Genomic DNA, 22,475 nt, shown 5'->3' on the forward strand with positions numbered 1-22,475 from the left:
TGACACCATAAAGGTATTAGGAACATCATAATAAAATGCTTGTAACCATTGCCTAACCTACAAAGAGCACTAAAATGCAATGTTATTTCAGTCACTAAAACAGAAAAATTAAATGTTCCCAAACCTGAAAGAAAAGACATTTTCAATAGTTGCGTTGAAATGCAATCCCATATATTTTTCACGTAGTTTTCATTTCTAACCACTAAAATAATAAAGAATGGATAATTAGTGATCTTAAAATGGAAATTTATTGTTGCACATAAAAATTGTTACTTTGGCTGAAATTGCGTCCTGATGTAATGCTACTTATCTCTGCAACATTATATCAAAAATTTAATGATCATTTGAACTTATTCAAAATAAGAGGATAAAATGCAACTAGAAAAATCTAAAACTGAAAAATCAGTAGAAAATCTAACTTGTCATGGAAAATATTTTAAATTCTCCTGAGGATTTTTCTTAGAAAATGCCTCTTTAAAATGTTGGTGATATAAAGCTTCTGCTCCTGTTAGTTGAAGTGACAGTCTTTTTTCTGGCAAACGTGAGTTAAGAGTTCTGTGCTTCTCTCTGATCTGATAAAATTATTATTATCTAAAACATTACAGGATATGAAAATCTGCATTTTCATTGCATTAGGAACCAACAGCTTCGTAACCTATGACAAATAAAAGAAATCTCATCTTTAACTAGCAAGCAACATTTTATCCTTCATTTGCTATCTTTGGGTTTAGTACATGTCACCCTCTTCCACTACTCTTTCGCCATTGGAAACTCACTTTTCTTTTTTGTTTTTTTGTTGTCCCTCAAAATGAAATTAATTTATTCACCTATAAACTCAAGTAGAATTATTTTTGTGCTGGAATAGAAAGGAGTTGGAAGGAAATTATCTCCTTGCATTAACCTTGAACTGTAGAAGAAAGTAATGTTACCTAATTCAGCCATCTAAACTAGGAGTTCAGTTACCCTGGGTTCACAATATAGATAATGTAAAGAGATTGAGTCTTCCAAAAGATAATTCAGAGAAGGAGCTGAATTTTGAGTCTTGTTTTGCTCCTCAGAAGAAACTCCTTCTGTGTGAGCTAGAATGGGACAGCAGTGACAGCCGAATCTGTGTTTCACATTCAGGACTGGATCTGTGCAGCTGTGACCCTCTGACACAGCTCCTGGCTTTCCAGAATGGTCCTGGCTTTTCATGAATCAATATTGTTGATGAATGGCCTCCAATAAGAGAAATCTATTTGTCTTCTGTTTTCTGTAAAGGATTTTAATTTCCAGTAGAGTGAAGAGATTGCTTTAAAATTTTATTGCAATTTTAAAAAATATTTGCTTTAAAGATATTTATCCCCCCTTCTGAGCTCCCATTCCACAATATTTGCCTCATCTAACCTGATCTCCTTCTATGACAAGGTGACCCGCTTAGTGGATGAGAGAAAGGCTGTGGATGTTGTCTACCTAGACTTTAGTAAAGTGTTTGACATCGTTTCCCACAGTGTTCTCCTGGAGAAACTGGCTGCTCATGGCTTGGATGGGCATATGCTTCACTGGGTAAAAAACTGGCCAGATGGCCGAGCCCAAAGAGTTGTGGTGAATGGAGTTAAATCCAGTTGGCGGCCGGTCACAAGCGGTGTTCCCCAGGGCTCAGTACTGGGACCAGTTCTGTTTAATATATTTATCAATGATCTGGACGAGGAGATCAAGTGCACCCTCAGTAAGTTTGCAGACGACACCAAGTTGGGCGGGAGCGTTGATCTGCTCGAGGGTAGGAAGGCTCTGCAGAGGGACCTGGACAGGCTGGATCGATGGGCCCAGGCCAACTGTATGAGATTCAACAAGGCCAAGTGCCAGGTCCTGCACTTTGGCCACAACAACCCCATGCAGTGCTACAGGCTTGGAGAAGAGTGACTGGAAAGCTGCTTGGCTGAAAAGGACCTGGGGGTGCTGGTTGACAACCGGCTGAACATGAGCCGGCAGTGTGCCCAGGCGGCCAAGAAGGCCAATGGCATCCTGGCCTGTATCAGAAACAGTGTGGCCAGCAGGAGTAGGGAAGTGATCGTGCCCCTGTACTCGGCCCTGGTGAGGCCGCACCTCGACTACTGTGTTCAGTTTTGGGCCCCTCACTACAAGAAGGACATTGAGGTGCTGGAGCGTGTCCAAAGAAGGACATTGAGGTGCTGGAGCATGTCCAAAGAGCGTGTCTGAGAGAATAAGCTAAGTAATGAAATGAAATATCTATTGGACCATCATAATGCATGCAAAGCATCGTATAACAAAGAAGGGCTGGAGCGTGTCCAGGAAGGGCTGAAGCGTGTCCCTGGTGAAGGGTCTAGAGAACAAGTTTTATGAGGAGCGGCTGAGGGAACTGGGGTTGTTTAGCCTGGAGAAAAGGAAGCTCAGGGGACACCTCATCGCGCTCTACAACTACCTGAAAGGAGGTTGTAGCGAGGTGGGTGTCAGTCTCTTCTCCCAAGTAACTAGCGATAGGATGAGAGGAAATGGCCTCAAGTTGCGCCAGGGGAGGTTTAGATTGGATATTACGACAAATTTCTTCACTGAAAGGGTTGTCAAGCATTGGACCAGGCTGCCCAGGGAAGTGGTTGAGTCACCATCCCTGGAGGTATTCAAAAGATATGTAGATATGGTGCTGAGGGACATGGTTTAGTGGTGGACTTGGCAGTGTTAGGTTAATGGTTGGACTCAATGATCTTAAAGGTCCTTTCCAACCTAAATGATTCTATGATTCTGATTCTATCTGCAAGGCTTTCAAAAGTTAAAATTGTTTGTTGAAATAAAACACAGAGAATTTAATTTCTATTCTGACACAGCTATCTCAAGTAGCCAGTTTAAACACATCACACCTCAAAAGAACGTCTGTGTCATGCTATTTGACTGAACAAATGCATTTTAATGACAAACTCTGCAAAAATTTGGAAAAACCTTAGTTTTATTCACAAAAATCAAACAAATTAGTATTGTTTATGCTTTACATTGATATTTTATTTTTTTTGCCTAAAACTGAAAGCAGTTTTTATCTTTCTGAAAGAGCAGGATTTATTATTTTTGTACAAACAAAGAAAACACTTTAGTTTGGACGGACTTGAGGCCTTCAGTGGTCTTTCTTGTCAACACTTGTTGGTTTTTTATTTTAAGCTGTCACATTCTGGAACATTCTTCTGTCAAAAAGGTATTTTTGTCAGGTTTACGTTCATTCTTGGAATAATGTGTGGAAGTTCTATATACTATAAACTCTGGTCTTGTTAGTCCTTTACCTACTTTAATTAAAAGATCAGATAATTAGAGACACCCCCTTTACAACAACAAAAAAAGCCTATGCTTCTGACCTCTTCAAACATAACGTTTGCTTTTCCCATTAATCCTACCAAATACATTTTATGAAGAGATCCATATTACACAGAAGAGTGTTTAAAGACTGTCTTCATATGACTAAATCTTACTGCCACAATCTTCAAAATGCAATTATCACGGCACTCAGATGATCAGACACCACCAATTTGAGGATCATTTCATTTCAGCAGACCTTGTTAATTACATGGTTACACTGCATAATTTTTGTTTTAAAATTGATGAATTCTATCACCATTAGTTAGTTACAGAATCAAGGGAAGTAGTCATGAGATTAATTCAGCTAGCCATTATTGGTGAACCAATGAATGAGTACCAGTTCAGATCAATTTACTGAAATGCTTTTGTGGATTGCTGTTTGTGAGATGCAACTGAGTGCATATTGGCTGGCTGCTGTTTCTGCTTTCCTTATGAGCATGTAATTAATTTCCTTGAGCTTCTCCACAAAGCTTTTTAATGTAAAGTGCATTAAAAACATTCAAACATCAGCTGGACAGAATGGACCACAAACACAAGATCCAATTGCTCCAGGGGTTTGGCCACATTTGCTGTCTGAGAGAATAAGCTAAGTAATGAAATGAAATATCTATTGGACCATCATAATGCATGCAAAGCATCGTATAACAGTTCTGTAGTATGCATTGTAAGATGAAATACAAAACTTCTACCTCTCTGAATGGCTAAGATGGATTGTGTTTGAGATGAAGGAAATAATTTATGATCAGATGAGAAAAATAACTAAGCCAAATATGACAGTAACTCGGTGTTAATATAAGATTTTCAAGATAAAATACATAGATAGTTTAACTATGGAAGGAAGAAAATGAACAAACCATCTAATTCAAAGATAATTTGTATCAATTGTATTCAAAAGTAAGTTAGTGAAACTCTGGAGACTGCTCTCAGAATAACTTGGATAAATTAGGGGACTGCTCTAACTTGGACTTGGAAACTTCTCTCTGGGAAGTTTCCAGTGGAAGGTATCATTACAGCACATCATACTCTATCTCTGTCATCCACCTGTAGCAGCAACAAACCGGGAAGAGTCAGCAAATGGTGTAAGATGTAATTTCTTCCTTCACCTCTTGTCTATACTATTCTTATTAAGCCCTTCTGGAGGGCTACAACCTTTCTTATACAAAAGTTGACAGTAGCCCATTACTTCTTTTCTTCAATATTTTCAAATAAATAGACATACTTCTAAGGCTGAAACAACACACTGAAAGTGATTTTTAAGAACCCACCTTGAAGATGAAAAGTTTAAAAGAGAGAAATCAGTGAAAAACAGTACTTTCTGTGGCACACAAATGACAAAAGTCTCAAAGGCAGTATGATTGAAATTACTTTTGAAAATATACTTTTTAAAATAAAGCATATATAAAGTTCACTTTCATTTGTAAAGTTCCTTTCCTTTGTTTGTGCTTTGGTAAAAATGCGCAGAAGTTTGGGGCAGATAGAAAAGAGACAGCTTATGAGTGATTCTCACAGTGATTCTTCAAAAACACATGGGAAAGCAATCTGATTTTTGTAGCTTTAAATGTTTTAGAGAAAGAAACATTTGTGGAGATTGTGAAATTCCCTTTGAAGAATTTTTCTCAATCATTTTCTTTTGGAGGAAGGGAAGAGAGTGAGGTTTTCTCTCACAAACATGCCTACTTTAAATAGACATTTCAGGAGCACAGATTCATGACCCATGTTTTCTCTTGCTAGCTAAATTGCAAGCTGCTAGATGAGATCTCCCATTTAAATTCTGTAGATGTTGGTGCTCTGGCTGCATAGCTATGTTAACTATATATTTTATTCAGAGTTCTGTAGTAGTAATTATTTTAAATAATAATGCAGAGGGGTTAGAAAAAAAACTGAGTCCCATCACCTGCAATCACAGTCATACATGTCACAACATCCTAATATCTAGCTCCATCTTGAAACACACAGGGCTTTTCTATCTATGCTCAAAGTGCTAAACTATTCCTGAACTGAAGTGCTTCAGTGGTTGAAAGCCTTTTAATTTATGGTCTAAATTTATCCCTGGCTTCTTCATCTCCGTTTGCTTTCATGACAACGTTATCATTTAGCTTAAAATTCTTTCCTCTTTGCAGGTGCATGTCATAGATAGAATATTAGCTCATTTTTTCCTAGTAGTGGTCAATCTCTAATTTTTTAAGCTGCCTGTAGTTTATGGACAGCTGAAGTGCAGTTTCCATTCTGGAGCTTAATTCCATACTGTGCAAGGAGCTGATGCTCATACAACTGCTGGGTAAGTCAAATACCCAGCTGTGAAAGGAATTGAGCAAAATGGGCCAACGTTACCACACATAACCTGCAACCCAGATTACAGGTTACAGCACAGGCAACTGCAAGCTTGCAACCCAGCCCCAGCATAGAAAGACCCTGAGAAGACACCATTTTCCACTTTGAACTACGCCCATTGCTTCCCTTCCTTAAGCTTTTCATGTCTGTAAAGTGTATTTTGGCAATCTGAAGATTTCTCCATGAGATTTGTAATGTCTATTCTGAATTTAAGCTACTTTTCTATATATCATAGGTCATTCCTTTTCACCGAGCTAGCCATATATGAAACACAATACCTTATATTTTGCTAAATTGTTTCTTCCAGAAAGCTGTACTGTCTTGGCTGGTATAGTTTGATCTTCTGTTAAGTCACCTTTATTATTAAACTGTGTGCCTAAATTCCCATTTGAATTTGTCTGTCTCTCATTGATTTTTCTTCTGCCTTTCTTCTTTAGATAAATGTCCGGCAATTTCTGCCCCTTTGAGGTATTTATACATTTCAATCATGCTATTTTTCAATCTTCTTTTTGATAAACTAAGCAGATTGAACTCTTAAAGTCTCTTACTTTAAGAAAATTTCCCTAACTCTCAGATCATGGTTTAGTGGCTTTGTTCAGTACCTTTCCTAATGCTTTAATGTCCTTTTAAGACTTGGACATGGACTTTGATGCAATGTCCCAGAACTGGTCTCATTAATATCATATAAAATAATAAATGACCTTCATGCTTCTATTCACTCTTTCAATCTTTCCACAGCACTGGATAACACAGTAGTGCAGTGAGAACTTTAACACAACAGTGCTGAGTCATTCAACATGAATTCTGAATCCTTCTTCAGACTCAACTGCTTTCTCCAACTCTGCCCACATTCCCAATTCATATCTCTCTTAATATCCTTCCTCTGTCTGTTTTAAACTGTTCTACTTAAATGGACTGAACTTAAGAAATGGGTTATTTTCTTGCCTTCATCAATATTTATACCTCTGTCAATTTTTTTTTTTTGCAATTCTTAGTTTTAAACCATCAATTATTTTGTGTTTTCTTTCCAGATCATAGATGGCAGTGCTGAACACCATTCTTACTACAACTCCCTGCAGTAGCTTTTTGTCTAGAATTTAGGATGTGGGTGCTGATCTAGAGAAGCTGCATCTTGGCTGTGCCGGGCTGCTTCTTACTCTCTAACATTTATATCCCACTGTAAGCGTCTTCAGCTTGACCTAACAGTTTCTGCCTCACGTATGACTTTTGGTAGGTCACGCACTGTCACAGACCTATGATTCAGGATGTTTTCCTATCTCAGTCCATGAAACTCCAACTTGACAGTCTTGAAGGCATGACGCAAAGCTCATCTCTCCTCAGATTTTAGTTGAGCACTGATTTAACAGACAGAATAGACCAAAGACAGGAGTAATTATAGTCCTGGTGATTCTAATTTTCTGTTCATGCCTAGTTTTGTATAACAGCTTATTTGGAACAAAAATTCTTACCCAAACTTTTGATGGTGTAAATTCAGCCAGTCACAAATTATTTTTTGACTACATCGTTTGACAATATTTTCCATTTTTTTCTTGATTTTTGTCCACTATCTTAGTTAAAAAATTTCTTTTTAATTGTTTGGCAAGGCTTAATTTACATTGTAAAGGTGTTCAGGATGCATTCAGGAAAGTGAAATAAAGTACTGCTTTAAGTCTGAAATTGGAAAATGGTTTAAATCTTTATAATTGTTAGTAATATTTACCAATAGCCCACAAGAACAACACAGAATCACCACCAGGGCTACCATTCTTGTTGGTAACTTCTCCTGGTAAAATATGAATAGACCAGAAGACTGGGAGGTTATAATCTCTCTCCAATAAAAGACTTCAGCAACGGGAAGCCTTCACTGCCTCTACCTGTGAACAAAAATGTACAGCTTTCCTTCTTGGTAATTTAAAATTCCATAATGACTTTATGCTAATCACAAGTCTATTGTAGCTTACTTTTGAATGCACCACAGGATAAAAGTTTTGCTGATATTAAATTCTTATAATTCTGCCTGTGAGAAAATGCATGCACAAATTCTTTAAAAAAATGCAACAGGTCAGAGTAAATTCCCTCTAGAGTTGCGCAAAGCCACTCCTGGAATTATGAAATAGTTGTGTATCAAGGAGGAAGCTATGTGCATTAACACTAAAAGGAGCTAAATTCATACTTTATGAAAGGAGAGTAATTTTCTCTAACCACTTAGCCAGAGGCTTATTTTTCAGAGGCAATGTACAATAAAACTGAAGACTCCTTACCATGAAGAATTTTTATGTTAATTTGTAAACAGAAAACTCATACTTTTCCAGGTAGGCCTTCCTAAAATCCACTGCCTTACTCAGGTTTTACTATATTACCAAGTCTTGGTCTTTTTTAACTAGAAGAGTATTCCATAAGTCAGCTTGGATAGATAGTATTATTTGTCCAACAGTATTCTTTAAATACATGTTTTCAATTAAAGGTAATTTGAAAGGGCAAAATTCTGCAGTGCTCAACCAGCTTTTGCTCAGTAACACACCAAGCTGAGAAAAAGAGAAAACATTCCTTGAACAAATATTTAGTTACAAATTACAGCTGATTTCTAAAATAAAACTTGCTTATACCTAATGTATTAATTATGCTGAATATATTGTTTTCAGAAGCAGGCAATAAAATTATTCAAGATATTCTGAGACTTTTAATCAATTAATGAAAGCAAATATTAATGATAGCATCATATAAAAAGGTAAATGCCACTTTGAGAAAATCCAATCACGGCAATTACTGTTTTTCCTATTCACTATTAGTTACCTTGATTTCAAAGTACTCTATTCCATGGCAGCCTTTAAAAGCAACAACCAAAAGTACAAGAAAGGTTTAGAAAAAGTTTGAGAAGTGAAAAAAGGACAAACAAACAAATCCTCCATTCAGAGAAAGTGGTTGATATTGAAGCTAACAACGGGCCTTTCTATATCTGTGTCCTGGAGAATTTATTTATATCCAGAATAAAAAATAGGATATATATATTGTGTAGTATAGGAATTCCATATACACTATTGAATAGAAATGTAACTTTCTTATACAAGACTATTTTATATATATATATGTATTTACACAGTATCTTGATTCTCCTGCCTTGCAAATAGATAAAATCCAGCAAAGTGTAATTAGAGACTCATATTTTATTTGCTTTATAACCACGTATGATGTTTTCAGAAATATAAATTACTATGAGTTGCAATAATGTGATGAATCAGATACATTCAGAATGATTGATAATGAAAATAATGTCAGAGGCCAATAGGATAATTTCAAATTGAACTAGAAAAAGAATATGTTAAGTACTTACTTTCTCAGAAAGGGAAATACATTTTCCAGCTCGGGGAAGAGATAAAGAACTAGGTTAGCTACTGAAGAAGATTAAAGAAACATTTTTACTGAAGGATAATACTGAAAGAGATACCAAAGTATTCAGAACAATTTAGAAATATCCAACAATTTAGAAATTTATGAACAATCTAGAAATATGGAAATGAAATTACACATAGAATAGAATAAACACTAGACAAGAAAATAAGCAGAAGGCTTAATTTTTAACCCTCTGATTTCAGTTAATATTACAATTAAAAGACTTAATTGCCGGTTTAAATTAAAATATGAGTAAACCGCAGCATTCTAGAGGTTTCTATGTTCATGTTCTGTGTGTCCTCAAATTTGTAACACTCAAGACTTAATATGAAATAATTTTTTATTTAAGATATTAAATCCAAATTTCAAATTTGAAGACAGATTTTTTAGTAGACCTTCTAAATGGAAGTTGCCATAAAACTGTAACTTTTCATGTCCTGAGTAACACAGTCTTGGGAGAAAAAAATGGCATTCCCAGTCTGCACTTAACATGGCATCTGCATACACACATACCTGTATGGAATTTTTCCATTTTGGAAAAAATCCATCCATTGTTAACAAGAAAAGTTCAGCATAGGCTTTTTATGAGATAGAAAATTCCTAAGAGTTTTACATTATTCCCTGTGTTTATTTCTAAAGAAAGGCATATTTAAGCACTGTTAAAAGAGTGACTTGGCATTAATAGGAGACAATGAAATGGGTAAGTAAAAGAGATTCACATCCTTGTGCAATAGATTTTTTACTAGATTTCAGCACAAACAGGAAAAGCTCTTTATTTTTTTTGAGACTCCATAAGCCACAAATGGTTTTACTTGCACTATGTATCACAATGTTACTCAAACTTTTATTTATATATATATTTACTGACTATGTTGTTTTTTCAATGTGTTGGCCAGCACTTGAATAAGAGTTCCACAGCAATAAAGACCTTTTCTTCGGGTCCACATGGCTGATCGTGGTGCTGATACTTTTCTCTCTTGGCATGTGCAGAGCACACTTTAGAATGTCAGTGGGAGTTCTGCATACGTATGGAGAGGAGGCTATAGGAGATGACATTTGCCATCTGGCCCTGAGATGAAAATTTTGCCCTAAGATAGTTCCTTCAGTAAGTTATGGGGTTTTTTTCCACTGCAGCAGTCACTTTTGTTTTAACAGAAAACAAACCTCTAAGACAATGTTAAAGAATACCATTTGCCAAGAGACTGTTTGGTATGTTGTATTATGTTTAAATATCAACATAAAATATTGGCTGGACAAAAATTGGTGGTGGTCGTACTATTCTATGAAAGATCCTTACTACTTTTTCTTTTTTTTTCCCCTGATCTAGGCTTCTATTACACCACACCCAGTTAAACAGACCAATCTTAGAGTAGACTCCAAATTATGACATTGCACATGCACAGCTATTTGTGTAGATGACATTATTTAACTGTGATAATGGATTGATTACTGTTGACTGGCAGTGTTAATCTCCAGAAGTCCTGAGGAAGAGGTAACAGCAACCTCTAACAATGCAGCTTAGGAAAATAAAATTTGCATATAAAATGACCGATATAAAAAGAACTTACTGCTTCCATTTCTTTGCTACAACTATTTTTGAAGCATAAACTAGTTTGAAAGGCAATATTAGCTTTGCTATTTTCCCGTTCATACAAGAATTAACTAAGTGATTGACTGTGTAAAATTAAAGTTTCCCTAACAAAATCTCTAACAAAATGTTTTGTTCTGTTTTGTTTGTTTGTTTGTTTTTCCTTGCTGTTAGCTTGGTAGCCACAAAGGAAACAGACAGTGCAAGATCTCGTAGCATGCCAATGTCGCCATCTGATTTCCTGGATAAGCTAATGGGTAGGATGTCAGGCTACGATGCAAGGATCAGACCAAATTTCAAAGGTAATTTCAAACCTAAACTTTCAGGTTTTCAGTATTTCAGTATGTCTTCTCACAGAAATGCAGTTTCTGGAACAAATATGAAAATGAATAAGTACACTTACTGGGAAAAAAAAAGTGCCTTCTTTTGCCTTTCTTTGCTATGACAGTTCATTTCAGTAGCAATATGCTCTATTCCTGTCACTTTCACAGCTGCCCAAATGCAGACCTTTTGAAAATATAGCTTATCACTAGATTTGAATTGTCTAATAGGGGTTTTTGTTTGTTTGTTTGTTTCTGAAATGCTTGTTAATGGATTCAAATTCCCACCTTGGACTACCATAGCCTGAAGCAGTCCAGAAAGCAAGTTCTGTGAAAGACAAGCCAAACCCTCATACCTGCCTGATCCTAACTAAAAGGAAGAGTGTGTTAATGACATGACCATCAGAGTCAAACTCAAGAGAGCTTATCTTAGTTACTGAATCTATCACCAAATTCTCCTGTGACATTAGGTTCCTCACTCCTGTGCCCCAGTTCTGCTTTGAAATGGCAAAAGGGACTATCTTTCCTCTTGTTCCTTTCCCTGTTCTCAGTTCTCCACTGAAACTGCAGGTTCTCAACACCTGGAATTGTCTCTTGGTGTGTGCCTTTTATGCACTTATCACAAAGGAGATTCAAACAAGACAAAGGAGATTCAAGGAAGATTGGAAGTCCAAAATTTGCAAATGCAATGATTACATCTTCCGAGGGTCTTAGCACAAACCATATTATCCAGACTCAGGCATGCTAAAGTAGAGTATTTAATGAAGGATTATACAAACTATATTATTATACAAATATACAAACTATTATACAGACAAATACCACCCCTTCTAACTTTTGCCATTGGGGAAGTTTAGAAGTTTAGTCTTCTTTTTTTAGAAAGCAAAGAGTTCCAATAATATAGTGGAATTATATTTAACTCTTTTTCTGAATCTTTAAATCAAGTTATCAGTCTTTAAATTCTCCAGAATATAAATTTTTTTTAAAGAATAAATCTACTGTGATTAAAAATTATATTATTCTTACTTTGCCTTAGCTGCCTCCTCCTATGCCTATCTTCTTGTGTCCAAGAGATTCTCTTAGCTCTAACATTTCACTATAGGGCGGGTTTTACTCCATGTTTACTACAAAACTTTTCTTTCAAGTAGACAGGCCTTCCTCCTCTAAGTCATCTGTCACTGCCTTTCCATCTTAGTTCTTATTCAGCACTAAATTTTATAATTTTTTGACATGTCCAAGTCCCAGAAACTTAAGTGGTTATGACTCTAAAGCCATTGCCATTTGCTGTTTTTGACAGAATTTGCCCAGACTGATTCATAAAGATCAAGTAAGTAGTTTGTCAAATGCCTTCCTCACCAGTAAGCCATAAACAGTTGGTGCTGTATATATAAACTTATTACCCAGAATTTACTGCAGCTGGAAAGTCTTTGCTTTTAATAAGTTAGCAGTACCGGTATTTCTCAGAAAATGATAAACATGCACTGGAAATTCAAACACACTGCTGAAAGATTTACAACACTGATCAATATCCCTGATGACCGTACAGAATAAGTCCCTTGGACTTTCCTTGCCAGAACTACTCTGAAGAATGTTCCAATGCCTGGCTTCCTGGAGGGTTAATGTATCAAACAATATTTGCAAGGTAATGCAAAACACTGTATTTCTAAAATCGGTAGCTCTTAAATTATTTTTGCTCCTTATTATCTTGACTCGTTGCCACAGTATACTCTTTAGCATGCAAACTGCAGTTTCAACCTAAGGTAAAGCTGTGCTGGGCAAAAGACCTCAGGCAAAATATAAGCACTGCAGTTTTTCTTCTTTCTTCTTTGAGTCTCCTGAAGTCCTACAAACAAGTGTTTAAAAATGAGGAGCTTACAGCTTAGCAATTGATTCGGGGATTGGATTTTGGAGCTTGTCATGGACACCATGCAATCACAATCTTCTGATGGGGCTACAGTGAAGAATAGGCAGATGGTTTAGAGATTAGCGAATTCAATACAGTACATCTTGAAAGAATAACTCAAAAGACTTAGAGCCTTGTTTTGTAACTATTGAAATTTAAAGAGACAAAACCTAATTTGACATTGTTCTTTTTCAAAAAATGCACATTCTAAATATTCTAGACAGCTATGCAGTTTGAACAAATCTGCCCAGAATAATTCAGATCTATCATTAAGAATAAGTATCTCCTTAAATGACTTTGCCACTTTCTGGTTAGTTTTATGGGTCCTAGAACAAGCGCTGGGGCTTAATGCCTTATTGAGTTTTTAATCTGGCAACAGTTTTAAAGAAATAGAACGAGGACTAATAAGAGAACTCAGACAATCATTTTAACTCATTTGTTCTTCCAATAAAATTCCTATGTAGACAAGATTTTTAACTACCATCTTTTAGTCATAATTAATCTTGGTCAATAACACATTATTATATATTTTGTCTGAGTGCTCTGCTTTTGGATAAGGAATTCTGCATATCTGGTCTTGTTCAACAGAAGTAATAGAGAAGATTATTGGTATTTATTAAGCTATGGAATAAAACAGAAAATTAAGAACTCTTGGAAAATCTTTGTTCCAGTTGCAAAATATTTTTATTTCCAGTACATCAAACCCATAGCAAGGTGCTTCTCTTACTCAGCTGTTCCACATCCCAGACTATATCTATTCCTGCAAATATGGGAAATACTTCACTGTCTTTCAAATTTGGACACAATTACATAATCTATATGTAAAAATTGTCACGGCCTCAAGATGCTCAGAATTAACCTGATACAGAAGAGGTGTTATATTCTTAAATCTATACAGTCCAGATTGTAACCTTTGATAACAATCTATTAAGGTGGAAATTTGGGGAATTTCATATGAAAGTGTAAAGTGTTCTTTGCCCTAGTATCACCAGACAATAATCGGCAATCATTAGTTTAGGAACTTCTTAAGCCAGAACTTAACTGAAAAATTAATTTACATAAATATGTTCTTCTGATCACTTCTGGAAGTTGTTTATACTTTTGGCCTTTCCAATATTTTATGGCAATAAAATCTTCATGTTTTGGAATAGTGAAAAGTATCATTTTTTGTTTGCTTTGAATTTGATGACTATTTTACTGATTTTATTGCCATATGACATATTGAGAAATGGAGGAAAAGGATTAATTCCTTTTGATCTTTACAGAATTGTATGCTTACATAGCGCTCCCTACCGCATCCCTTTTCCAATGTGAAGAGTTCTGTTCTACTTAAGCTGTTTTTGTGTGGCAGCATTTCATAGAATTTGTGATCCTTGTTTACCGTCTTGACATCTCTTTTCTCCCTAATATATCCTTTTGAGGTGGACAGAGGAGAAATTTTGAAGGATTCAAGACAGAAGTTCATGATCTACTTGTATGGTAGTCCATTTTTTTAATGTATTTCTTTGCATTCTCCTATCTTTATTGATTACAGAGCATGCTTCCAGAGAACCATCCATAATTAATCTAGCCTCTCTTTCCTATGTGGAAATCATTAATTTGGAGCCCATCAGTAGGAATGCGTAGTAAGGATTATTTGGCATTTGACTGATACAGAATTTCGTCAAACATTTCATTGCTTGATAGCTCAGTATTTTGTGATTTTTCTGCACCTCCTTGCAGTCAGCTTTATATACAACCACCCTAAATAATCTTATACCAGAAGCAAAGTTACATTGCTAGATATTCTTTTTGAGGTGATTAATATTAAACTACAAAGATTCAGTGCAGATCCATGGGGGAACTCACCAGCAATCACCTCGCACGTTGAAAAATAGTTATTTATTCCGAACATTAAATAACCTTAAAGCAAAAGGTCTATAAGAGGACTGTCTCTCACTTCATCAAGACTAATATCCTTAAAAAGCCTTTGACAAAAGATATGTTGAAAAGTTTTTGAAACTCCAAATAAACTATTTTAATTAAATTAATTATGTATTACAGCTAAAATTAATATTTATTTAAGTTAATTAGATTACCTTTGTCCACATGCTCATCAACTCTTTCAGAGAGCTTCAGTAGATCTGAGAGATGTTATTTCAGCAAAAATAGTATTAATCTATATCTCTTAATCATAACAGTTCTCATCATTTCTACCAGTTTGGCTGGTACAGAGGTACGGTTTACAGGGATAAAGTTCATTGTCAATGTCATCCACCATCATACCTGGAGTCTGTTTTTCTTTTTTAATTCAAGTTATACTTGCTGGACATGGTACACATTTCCACTGATAAAAAAACTCATACAGGTGATAGCTGACTCACAGTCATTCATATTTCCACAATTTTGCAAAGATTTTTATAGCGTCTGGCTTGATATCACCTCAGCCTGTCAGTTTGTTCCTGTTCATTTAGTCTGAAATGTCTACTACAGTCCTCATACAAATCTTCCATCAGAATGGCTCCAGTATTTGACACAGCTAGCAACTGGAGACAAATGCTGCTACAAAGACTTCATTTAGTTTTTCTGCTCTGACCTTCTTCACTTTCATGGATAGTTTTGTATCTTAATCATCTTCTCTTGACTTCACCTTCCAGGTCTTGGCAGGATTCTATTTTTAACGCCTTGCAGATAGTTATCATTGTTAGCTTTTCTGTCTCTAGTGAGTTTCACCTCTATATTTCCCCCGTCTTTAATTTATGTTCAACTTGCCTGAGTTCCTGTGTTTGAATATGACTTCCAGTTTTAACAGCTTCATTTATGCTTCTTTTTGACCATATTTTGGGAAGTTCATTTTTACTTTCAGCACAGTATCTTTAAGTAATGTCTAAACCATTTGCAAGCTGCTTTTAGCTTCTCCTTTTGTGCTCTTTTTAACTAGCTGTTAACTGTATTTTTGTAATGCTGCTTTTGAAATTAAGCATCAACGTTGTAGTGATTTAGGGTTTTTTCTTTATAAAAGAAAATGTTTGTTGATACAGAAAACTTACACCTTGAAGCATAGTATTATTTTAAACAAGATAGTATCACACCGTTTGAAACGATGACAAGTGCTACAGCATGAAAGTGTTTGAAAGGAAAGCTGCCTTGCAAACAAATTATCTGACATAGCCACGAAGTACAATTTTCTCTGTGACAGTTTTTAGTGACTCTGCCTTTGTTCATCTCCCCTGGTTTGTTTTTTTTTCCCTTGATCCTTTTCAGGAGTTGTCAATGCCAAGCTTTTACTGGATTCTAAGAAGTATTGGATATGCTCAACAGCTCTAAATAATTAACCAAATATCAAAGTGAAAATAGTGTCAAAGTGACTGCAGAGTGATACCGCCTTACCTGAGAATTTTACATGATGAATTACATCCATAGGTGTAGTCTTGTGTATTACAATGACTGACGTACACGTAGTGATGTTTTGTTGCAGTTGCCATACGGTACTTCAAAACAATTATTGCCTTGAGGAAAGGAAGCTGGATGTTCCAAATTGTGTCCTGTTGGCAGAATTTTTAATGGTGTTCTGATTCTTCAAGTATTTAATGTCAAGTTCATTGGTCACATTAGATTTTGCTAGTTGCAAACTACCAGCAGTGGCAGAGCAGCTTCTTACTTCAGCGACCCTAAAAAAGAAATATTACATGAGGGTTTGTAAGACTAGTCCTCAAATTCCAGATATAGATCTTTCATTATTAGTGACTGCTTACACCTGCAAAAAGAAATCAGGTTCTCCAATGCTGAACTGGATTATTGATATAAGAATATCAAGGTGCAGGAGGGTGACAGAAAAACCTTGTGATGGAAAAACCTTGTTTCTGCTGTACACAGACTGAAATTGATAAGAAATAATGGAGAAGTTAGCATGTTCTACCACAATGCCATTTTTAGAAAGACTTTCAGAGAAATAATTTAAAACCTTTTCCCTGAAGAGACAATTCATTGTTCAGTTATCATGACGACTGCTCTGCCACTACTGGTGCTTCACAAATGCAAGGTAAGACAGAACAACAGTTGACTGTAGACCCATGGTAATGGAAAATTCAGTTTAAATGGATTCTTAACCATTTTGTGAATTTAAGAGAAATGAGAATATAATCTGTCATTCTTTCTTATCCACATTTGTTCCTGTAAGCAGTAGAGATAAGAGCAGCAATAATGTATTTCTGTTACCAGTGATGACAGATAATATTAAAAGTAGCAGCTGCCTTGAGTAAGAAGGGTCACTTTTTTCCCTAATTGTTGTAAGAAGTGACATACATTGCTCACTGAAATGCACATAAAAATATGAAATATATATTTCAAATGGGATGTTGATTTTTTTTTGCATAGAATCATCTGTGCAAGTTTATAATGAACTTTCTTTTTTTTATTGCTAGAACTGGTCAGTCAAGTAGTGTACCTTTGAGAAAAATCAAAAGGAAAATTATTAGAAATTATTCAATTTAAGTTTGCATTAAATGAGTTTTGAATGTATCATTATTTCCTCCTAAGTCAATAAACATTGTTTCATAATGGTTTATATTTTACAGTCACTCAATAAGCAATGATTCTGGAACAGGGACTGGTGTGTTTTTTCTTTTGCAGGTCCTCCAGTTAATGTCACTTGCAACATATTTATAAACAGCTTTGGATCCATTGCAGAGACAACCATGGTAAGATGTTGTTTAAACAATGTTTAAACAATGTTTAAAGTTCAAGTTAAATATGTTCAATGAGCTCAAAAGCTAGCTAGGGCTTCTCTTCACCTGGAACTAAATGAAGAAGGAAATCCACTTCTGAGAACAGAAAGTGAGAACATTTAATTTGGCAACTGATTTTTTCTAAGAGAAAATCCATCGTTATACCATCAAACACACAAGTAAAAGTAAAGCCAAGGGTTGGTTATTTTATTTCTCCGTAAGTTTTATTTGACAGTTGTAATGAACTCATTATTTTCAATTAGATAGGCATTAGTTCTATAGTGTTCCACCTTTCTAACCTCAAAAATGTCAATTCATTAAGTTGCTTTGTTAATAATATCTTATAATTTCATTATATACAATGCATATGGGGATTTATACTTTATTAAAAAAATCCTTGTTCCATAGAGCTATTGCACAGAGATAATAGAATAACTACAATGGTGATCCGATATATAAAATTTCATTATGAATTCTAAGAGTGCGGTAAATATAAGCGGATTGCACACTTTTTGTACCTACACTTACAATTGTCTATTAAAGAAAGGCAGAAGATAGAGTACAAAAAGACTGGAGACTTTAAGGAAATAAGGGGAAAGAGAGGTCAAAGTCTAAAGATAGTAAAACTAGATATTGAACTGTGAAATGACAAAAAAAAACCTTCAATAATCTTATTTAAGAGGTGAAACATATATGCTAATAACTTGGACCAGAGATTTACTCATTAAAATTTAGTGAGAGAGGAGATATAGGCATTCTTTCTCCATACAAGTGCCTCACATATTTTGAAGAAAGGCAAATAAACAACTTTAAAAACAGTTACATAGTAATTTGGGGACAGAGAGGGTTAAAATATAGAGAGATGAAGGGAGAACTGTGGGAGTTTGTAAGATCCAAATATAGTAAATACTCTGAAATCCCAACAATTTCAGAGGTCAGGATACAGACTTGGAATGACAGAACACAGACTAAAAATAATTGGTATAGCCAAAAAAAAAAAAAAAAAAAAAAAGATAAAGGAATAATACTAAGCAAAAGCCATCCTTCTGAATTACCAGTAAGAGCAAAAATGAGACCTTTGAATGTAGCCGAGGACCTGTAGTTAGGAAATCAATAGCACAAATTCATAAAGTCAAATGCTTATGCCCCTTACCTCCAAAGTGGTATTCACAGCTGCCTGATCTTTACCTGCCTTGGAACATAGTGGTATATGCTACTGAAAGAGGCAGATTATTTTTTTCAGGTAGAAAATTACTTTAATTTGTATTTGGGCGCCTTGCCAGATTGCAAATCCCAAACAGATTGACATGGCATCCAAGGAGTTTTATTCAGGTTCGACCAGAGGATTAAGCGATGCCCACATGATTAGAATAGTATTCCACAGCTACTTTTTAATGGCTGTATGGGTGAATCTGGTGCAAAGCAGGAGACAGACCACAGAGTCAGTAAAGTGCAAAGATCCAGCAATTAGATCACTATAAAAAAGGATATTTAGAAAACTGAAGTTGCTACCACTTAAAAAAATTTTCCTGAAATCGGGAAGAGGATGCCTGAGTTCACATCTCAAGTGTATTTTCTCTCAAAAAAATTACAATTATAAACATTTCCTTTCAGTACAACTTAGTAAGTTAGTACAATACTTCTATCTTATAATGAAATTACATTCTATTCTGTGTTGCTTTGAAAGCCGGTTAAAACAGTCGAGATAGACTACAACCTGATCTGTAACAAACAGTTCCAGGTAGTATGTTATAGAAAATACCAAACCTGGTTAGAACCACAGGGTTTTTCATTCTATCAATTATATGCATTCAAAAACTGGACAACTAAGCACAAGCTTGACCTTAGGACAAATGCTGCCTTCACGATGCTGGTATTCTGTTTAAAATGTATTCACTGATACAGTTCAATTGCTTATGGTCAGCAGCTGTTGACCTCTCAGAGACTCAAGTCTTCCTTTGCAGAAGAACCAATGTTTTTGTGTAGATAGGACTTTCATTTGTGTATTTTATTAGCTTTACTTCTCCCCAACACTGAAGATGAACATCTTCCGAAAAACATGAAAATCTTTCTATCTTAAAATTACAATTAAGAACATCTTGCATTATTTTACAATCTGAAATTCTGCATTGTTGAGCAAAAGTCAATTCACTGCGGTTCGGTATTTTACCCATTGTCACTATTTTACCAATTTTATTTACTGTAGTCCTTAAAATTCAGGTAGCTATGTCTTAAGATTTATTCTAAATCTTTACACAGAGAAGGACTTATTAGAACAATGTATTAGACTCAAAAAAGGACTTTTATACTCTTGATAAATACTTTTTTCCAAACTGTAAACAAAAGACCTTAAATAAGCGACAAGTGCAAAATAAAACCTGGCCACTCAGTGGTACCTTGAAGTCTCGCTGGTACTTAAAACTACTAGCTGAATAATGGGATATGCATATAATCCATTAGCTTTAAAGAAGTCCGAGTACATCAACCCACGTCCTTCACTGTTAATTGTTCTTGGCACTGTCAGTCTCTTTCTTTTTCTCCCTCTCTGGTTCTCCAAGTCTGTCACTGATGACCAAAATCTTTGAGCTCCCTCTGCTGCCTCGGTTATGTATAACACAGTAAACAGTTACAGAAAAACAATGGGTTAAAAAAAACCAAGATCGGCTGCAAAATAGCCCGATGCCAACTTCATATTTCCGGACTTTATAGTTCTCAGTAAGGAAGAGGAGTTTGTCAGTGTGCAATGGGAACTTACAGTGTGAAGCAGGAATCGGCTTTCGGGCAAGCGGATTCTCTTAAACCCATCCAGGCCTGTTTACTGTTGTACAGTGGGGTCTAACAGGCCAGGAGAGACAGCCAAACCAAAAAAGTAGCTTAATTTGACTTACAGCTTGTCACCTCTTTAAATTGGTTCGTTCGTTCTTTCTTTTTTCTTGTTTTTTACATTTCTTTCAACTTATTAGAGTATAGGTTACAATTATTTCATATCCCCTTTCTTTGTCCCAAAAGACAAATTAGATGGTTCATAGTGGGGAAAAGGCATGCCACCTCTTGCTGGGAAGCTGTGATGCTAGTTGAACCTAGGTAATTTTAAGTGATCATATGAGGAACTTAATTTATGTCATGTATGTTCTGAGGAGGCGGAAAAAAAATAAATCACATAATTAAAACCAAACTTTCATCATTGGCACCACTTAGGGTCCAGCCTTGCCAATCTTTCTATGTTACTGAGCCAAATGGTAGTACCAGATCTGTATATGTCTCGATGATATTCACAAAGGGAGGATTTCACACTCATCCTCTAGCCAAGTAAAACTCTTACTGCTTTGCACACATAAAGGTCCAGTCTTTTGTTTTTTACATGTTGTTATTATTCTTTTTTTCACATAAGGATTTAGAAATCTTAAAGAATAGCAGGAGATTAAAAAATGTGGAAGCCCAGAATAAAATGACTATTTCATTATATGAAATTAAGATAACATAATTAATATACATTAACATCTGGAGTTTTTTATTTAAGATAAACAGCGACGTACCTAAGCACACAAGACCTTAAAAATCATGTAGAGTTAAATGTATATTGGCAATATCGGAACCATATCCTACAGGAAACCAAATCATTTTCTTTTTGGTGCACTGGAACTTAAATTTCCGTTTTTATCAGAACATCTTCAAAAGTTCCTTACAGAGTTTCTCTTTGCAGCTCAAGCTGTGCTCAGCTTGTATTTGCACTGTATCTCCTAATGCTAAGAGATTTCCTGATTGTTAAGAGCAGTGTCATATATATTGTTGGCAGTTACCAACAAAAAAGAAAAAAGAATATTCAGTCTTACAGGGTGAGATTACTCTCATCAATGCCAACATTTTCAACTACAAATGTTCAGAGACAAAATACTGAATACATGAAGCCAAGGCTACAGAGTAGTTAGGCTACGGGGCAGGTAGTAGGCCATACCAAAAAGCCTCCTTTTATTCTAGCAAATATGACTGACCAACTTCCTCAAGGTTTTCTGAGTTTTAAAGGTCAGGAACAACACTTTGATCTTAATGCAGATTTACAGCAATATTTACTAAGTATGTATTAATATCCTTAGCATAATGCATGTGCTAAAAGTGCATTGAAAGGGATGCTCACTGAGAGACCTAATGGCAAATGACAACAGTGCAGACAATAACACATTAAAAAGCATATGTCTGTTATTTGTTCCTGCCACATTTTTGCTGATGGGTATTTCTTGATTCGGTCTGAAAAGAACTGTGTATCCTGAATGTTGTTAGGAAGCAGGTGATAGATCTTTCTGTGCTCCCAGCACTAATGAGATTATCTTACATTTACAAATGAAATGTGCTTTTAACCTGCATTAACACATTTTTAAGCCATCATAATTACTCTCCTTTCACGAGTCACAGCTCTTTAATTTCATTAGCTTCATTTGTCTTCAAGTGAGCATTTCTGTTTATGTTCTATTCTACCTATTCTAGGCTGTCTTTAAATAGAGTACTTGAAAGGAGTGTTCACTTATATACATTGCAAAACTTAATGCTGAAGAGTTTCACCAAATATTTTTCCTAAATGAATCATTTAGTTGATTATCTTAAATACAAGGAAATATATGCCTTCCTTTGGTGAAAATATGCTGAAAAATTCTGTGTAATGGATATAGCAATGTGTTAATACTGAAGTGACAGGCAGAATTGCACAATTTTTATCTCAGATGAGTGAACATGCAATAAAGACCGCTTTACAGTTTCAAAATTACAAAAAAACTTCAATTTTTTTCCCTATTTAACAATTAACTCCCTTCTATCAAGGCACAGAGAAGTCAACAGATTGTTATTGTATGAGCTTGGAAGGCGGATTATTTAACATCCTTTATTTTATCATAAACTTGCCTCCG

The 22,475-nt window shown here is 35.4% G+C and overlaps 1 protein-coding gene across 2 annotated transcripts in view; it reads left to right on the top strand.

Annotated features, from left to right (window-relative positions):
- GLRA3 (glycine receptor alpha 3) overlaps window positions 1-22,475 on the top strand; it is a 97,034-nt gene that overhangs the window by 10,335 nt on the left and 64,224 nt on the right. For both annotated transcript variants that reach the window (XM_076336494.1, XM_076336495.1), the window contains exons 2-3: window positions 10,823-10,950; window positions 17,483-17,550. In XM_076336494.1, the coding sequence (XP_076192609.1) occupies window positions 10,823-10,950; window positions 17,483-17,550 (196 nt within the window). The remainder of the gene's footprint in view (window positions 1-10,822; window positions 10,951-17,482; window positions 17,551-22,475) is intronic.

Source organism: Aptenodytes patagonicus, chromosome 4 (genome assembly GCF_965638725.1).
Source record: "Aptenodytes patagonicus chromosome 4, bAptPat1.pri.cur, whole genome shotgun sequence".
Classification (NCBI taxonomy): domain Eukaryota; kingdom Metazoa; phylum Chordata; class Aves; order Sphenisciformes; family Spheniscidae; genus Aptenodytes; species Aptenodytes patagonicus.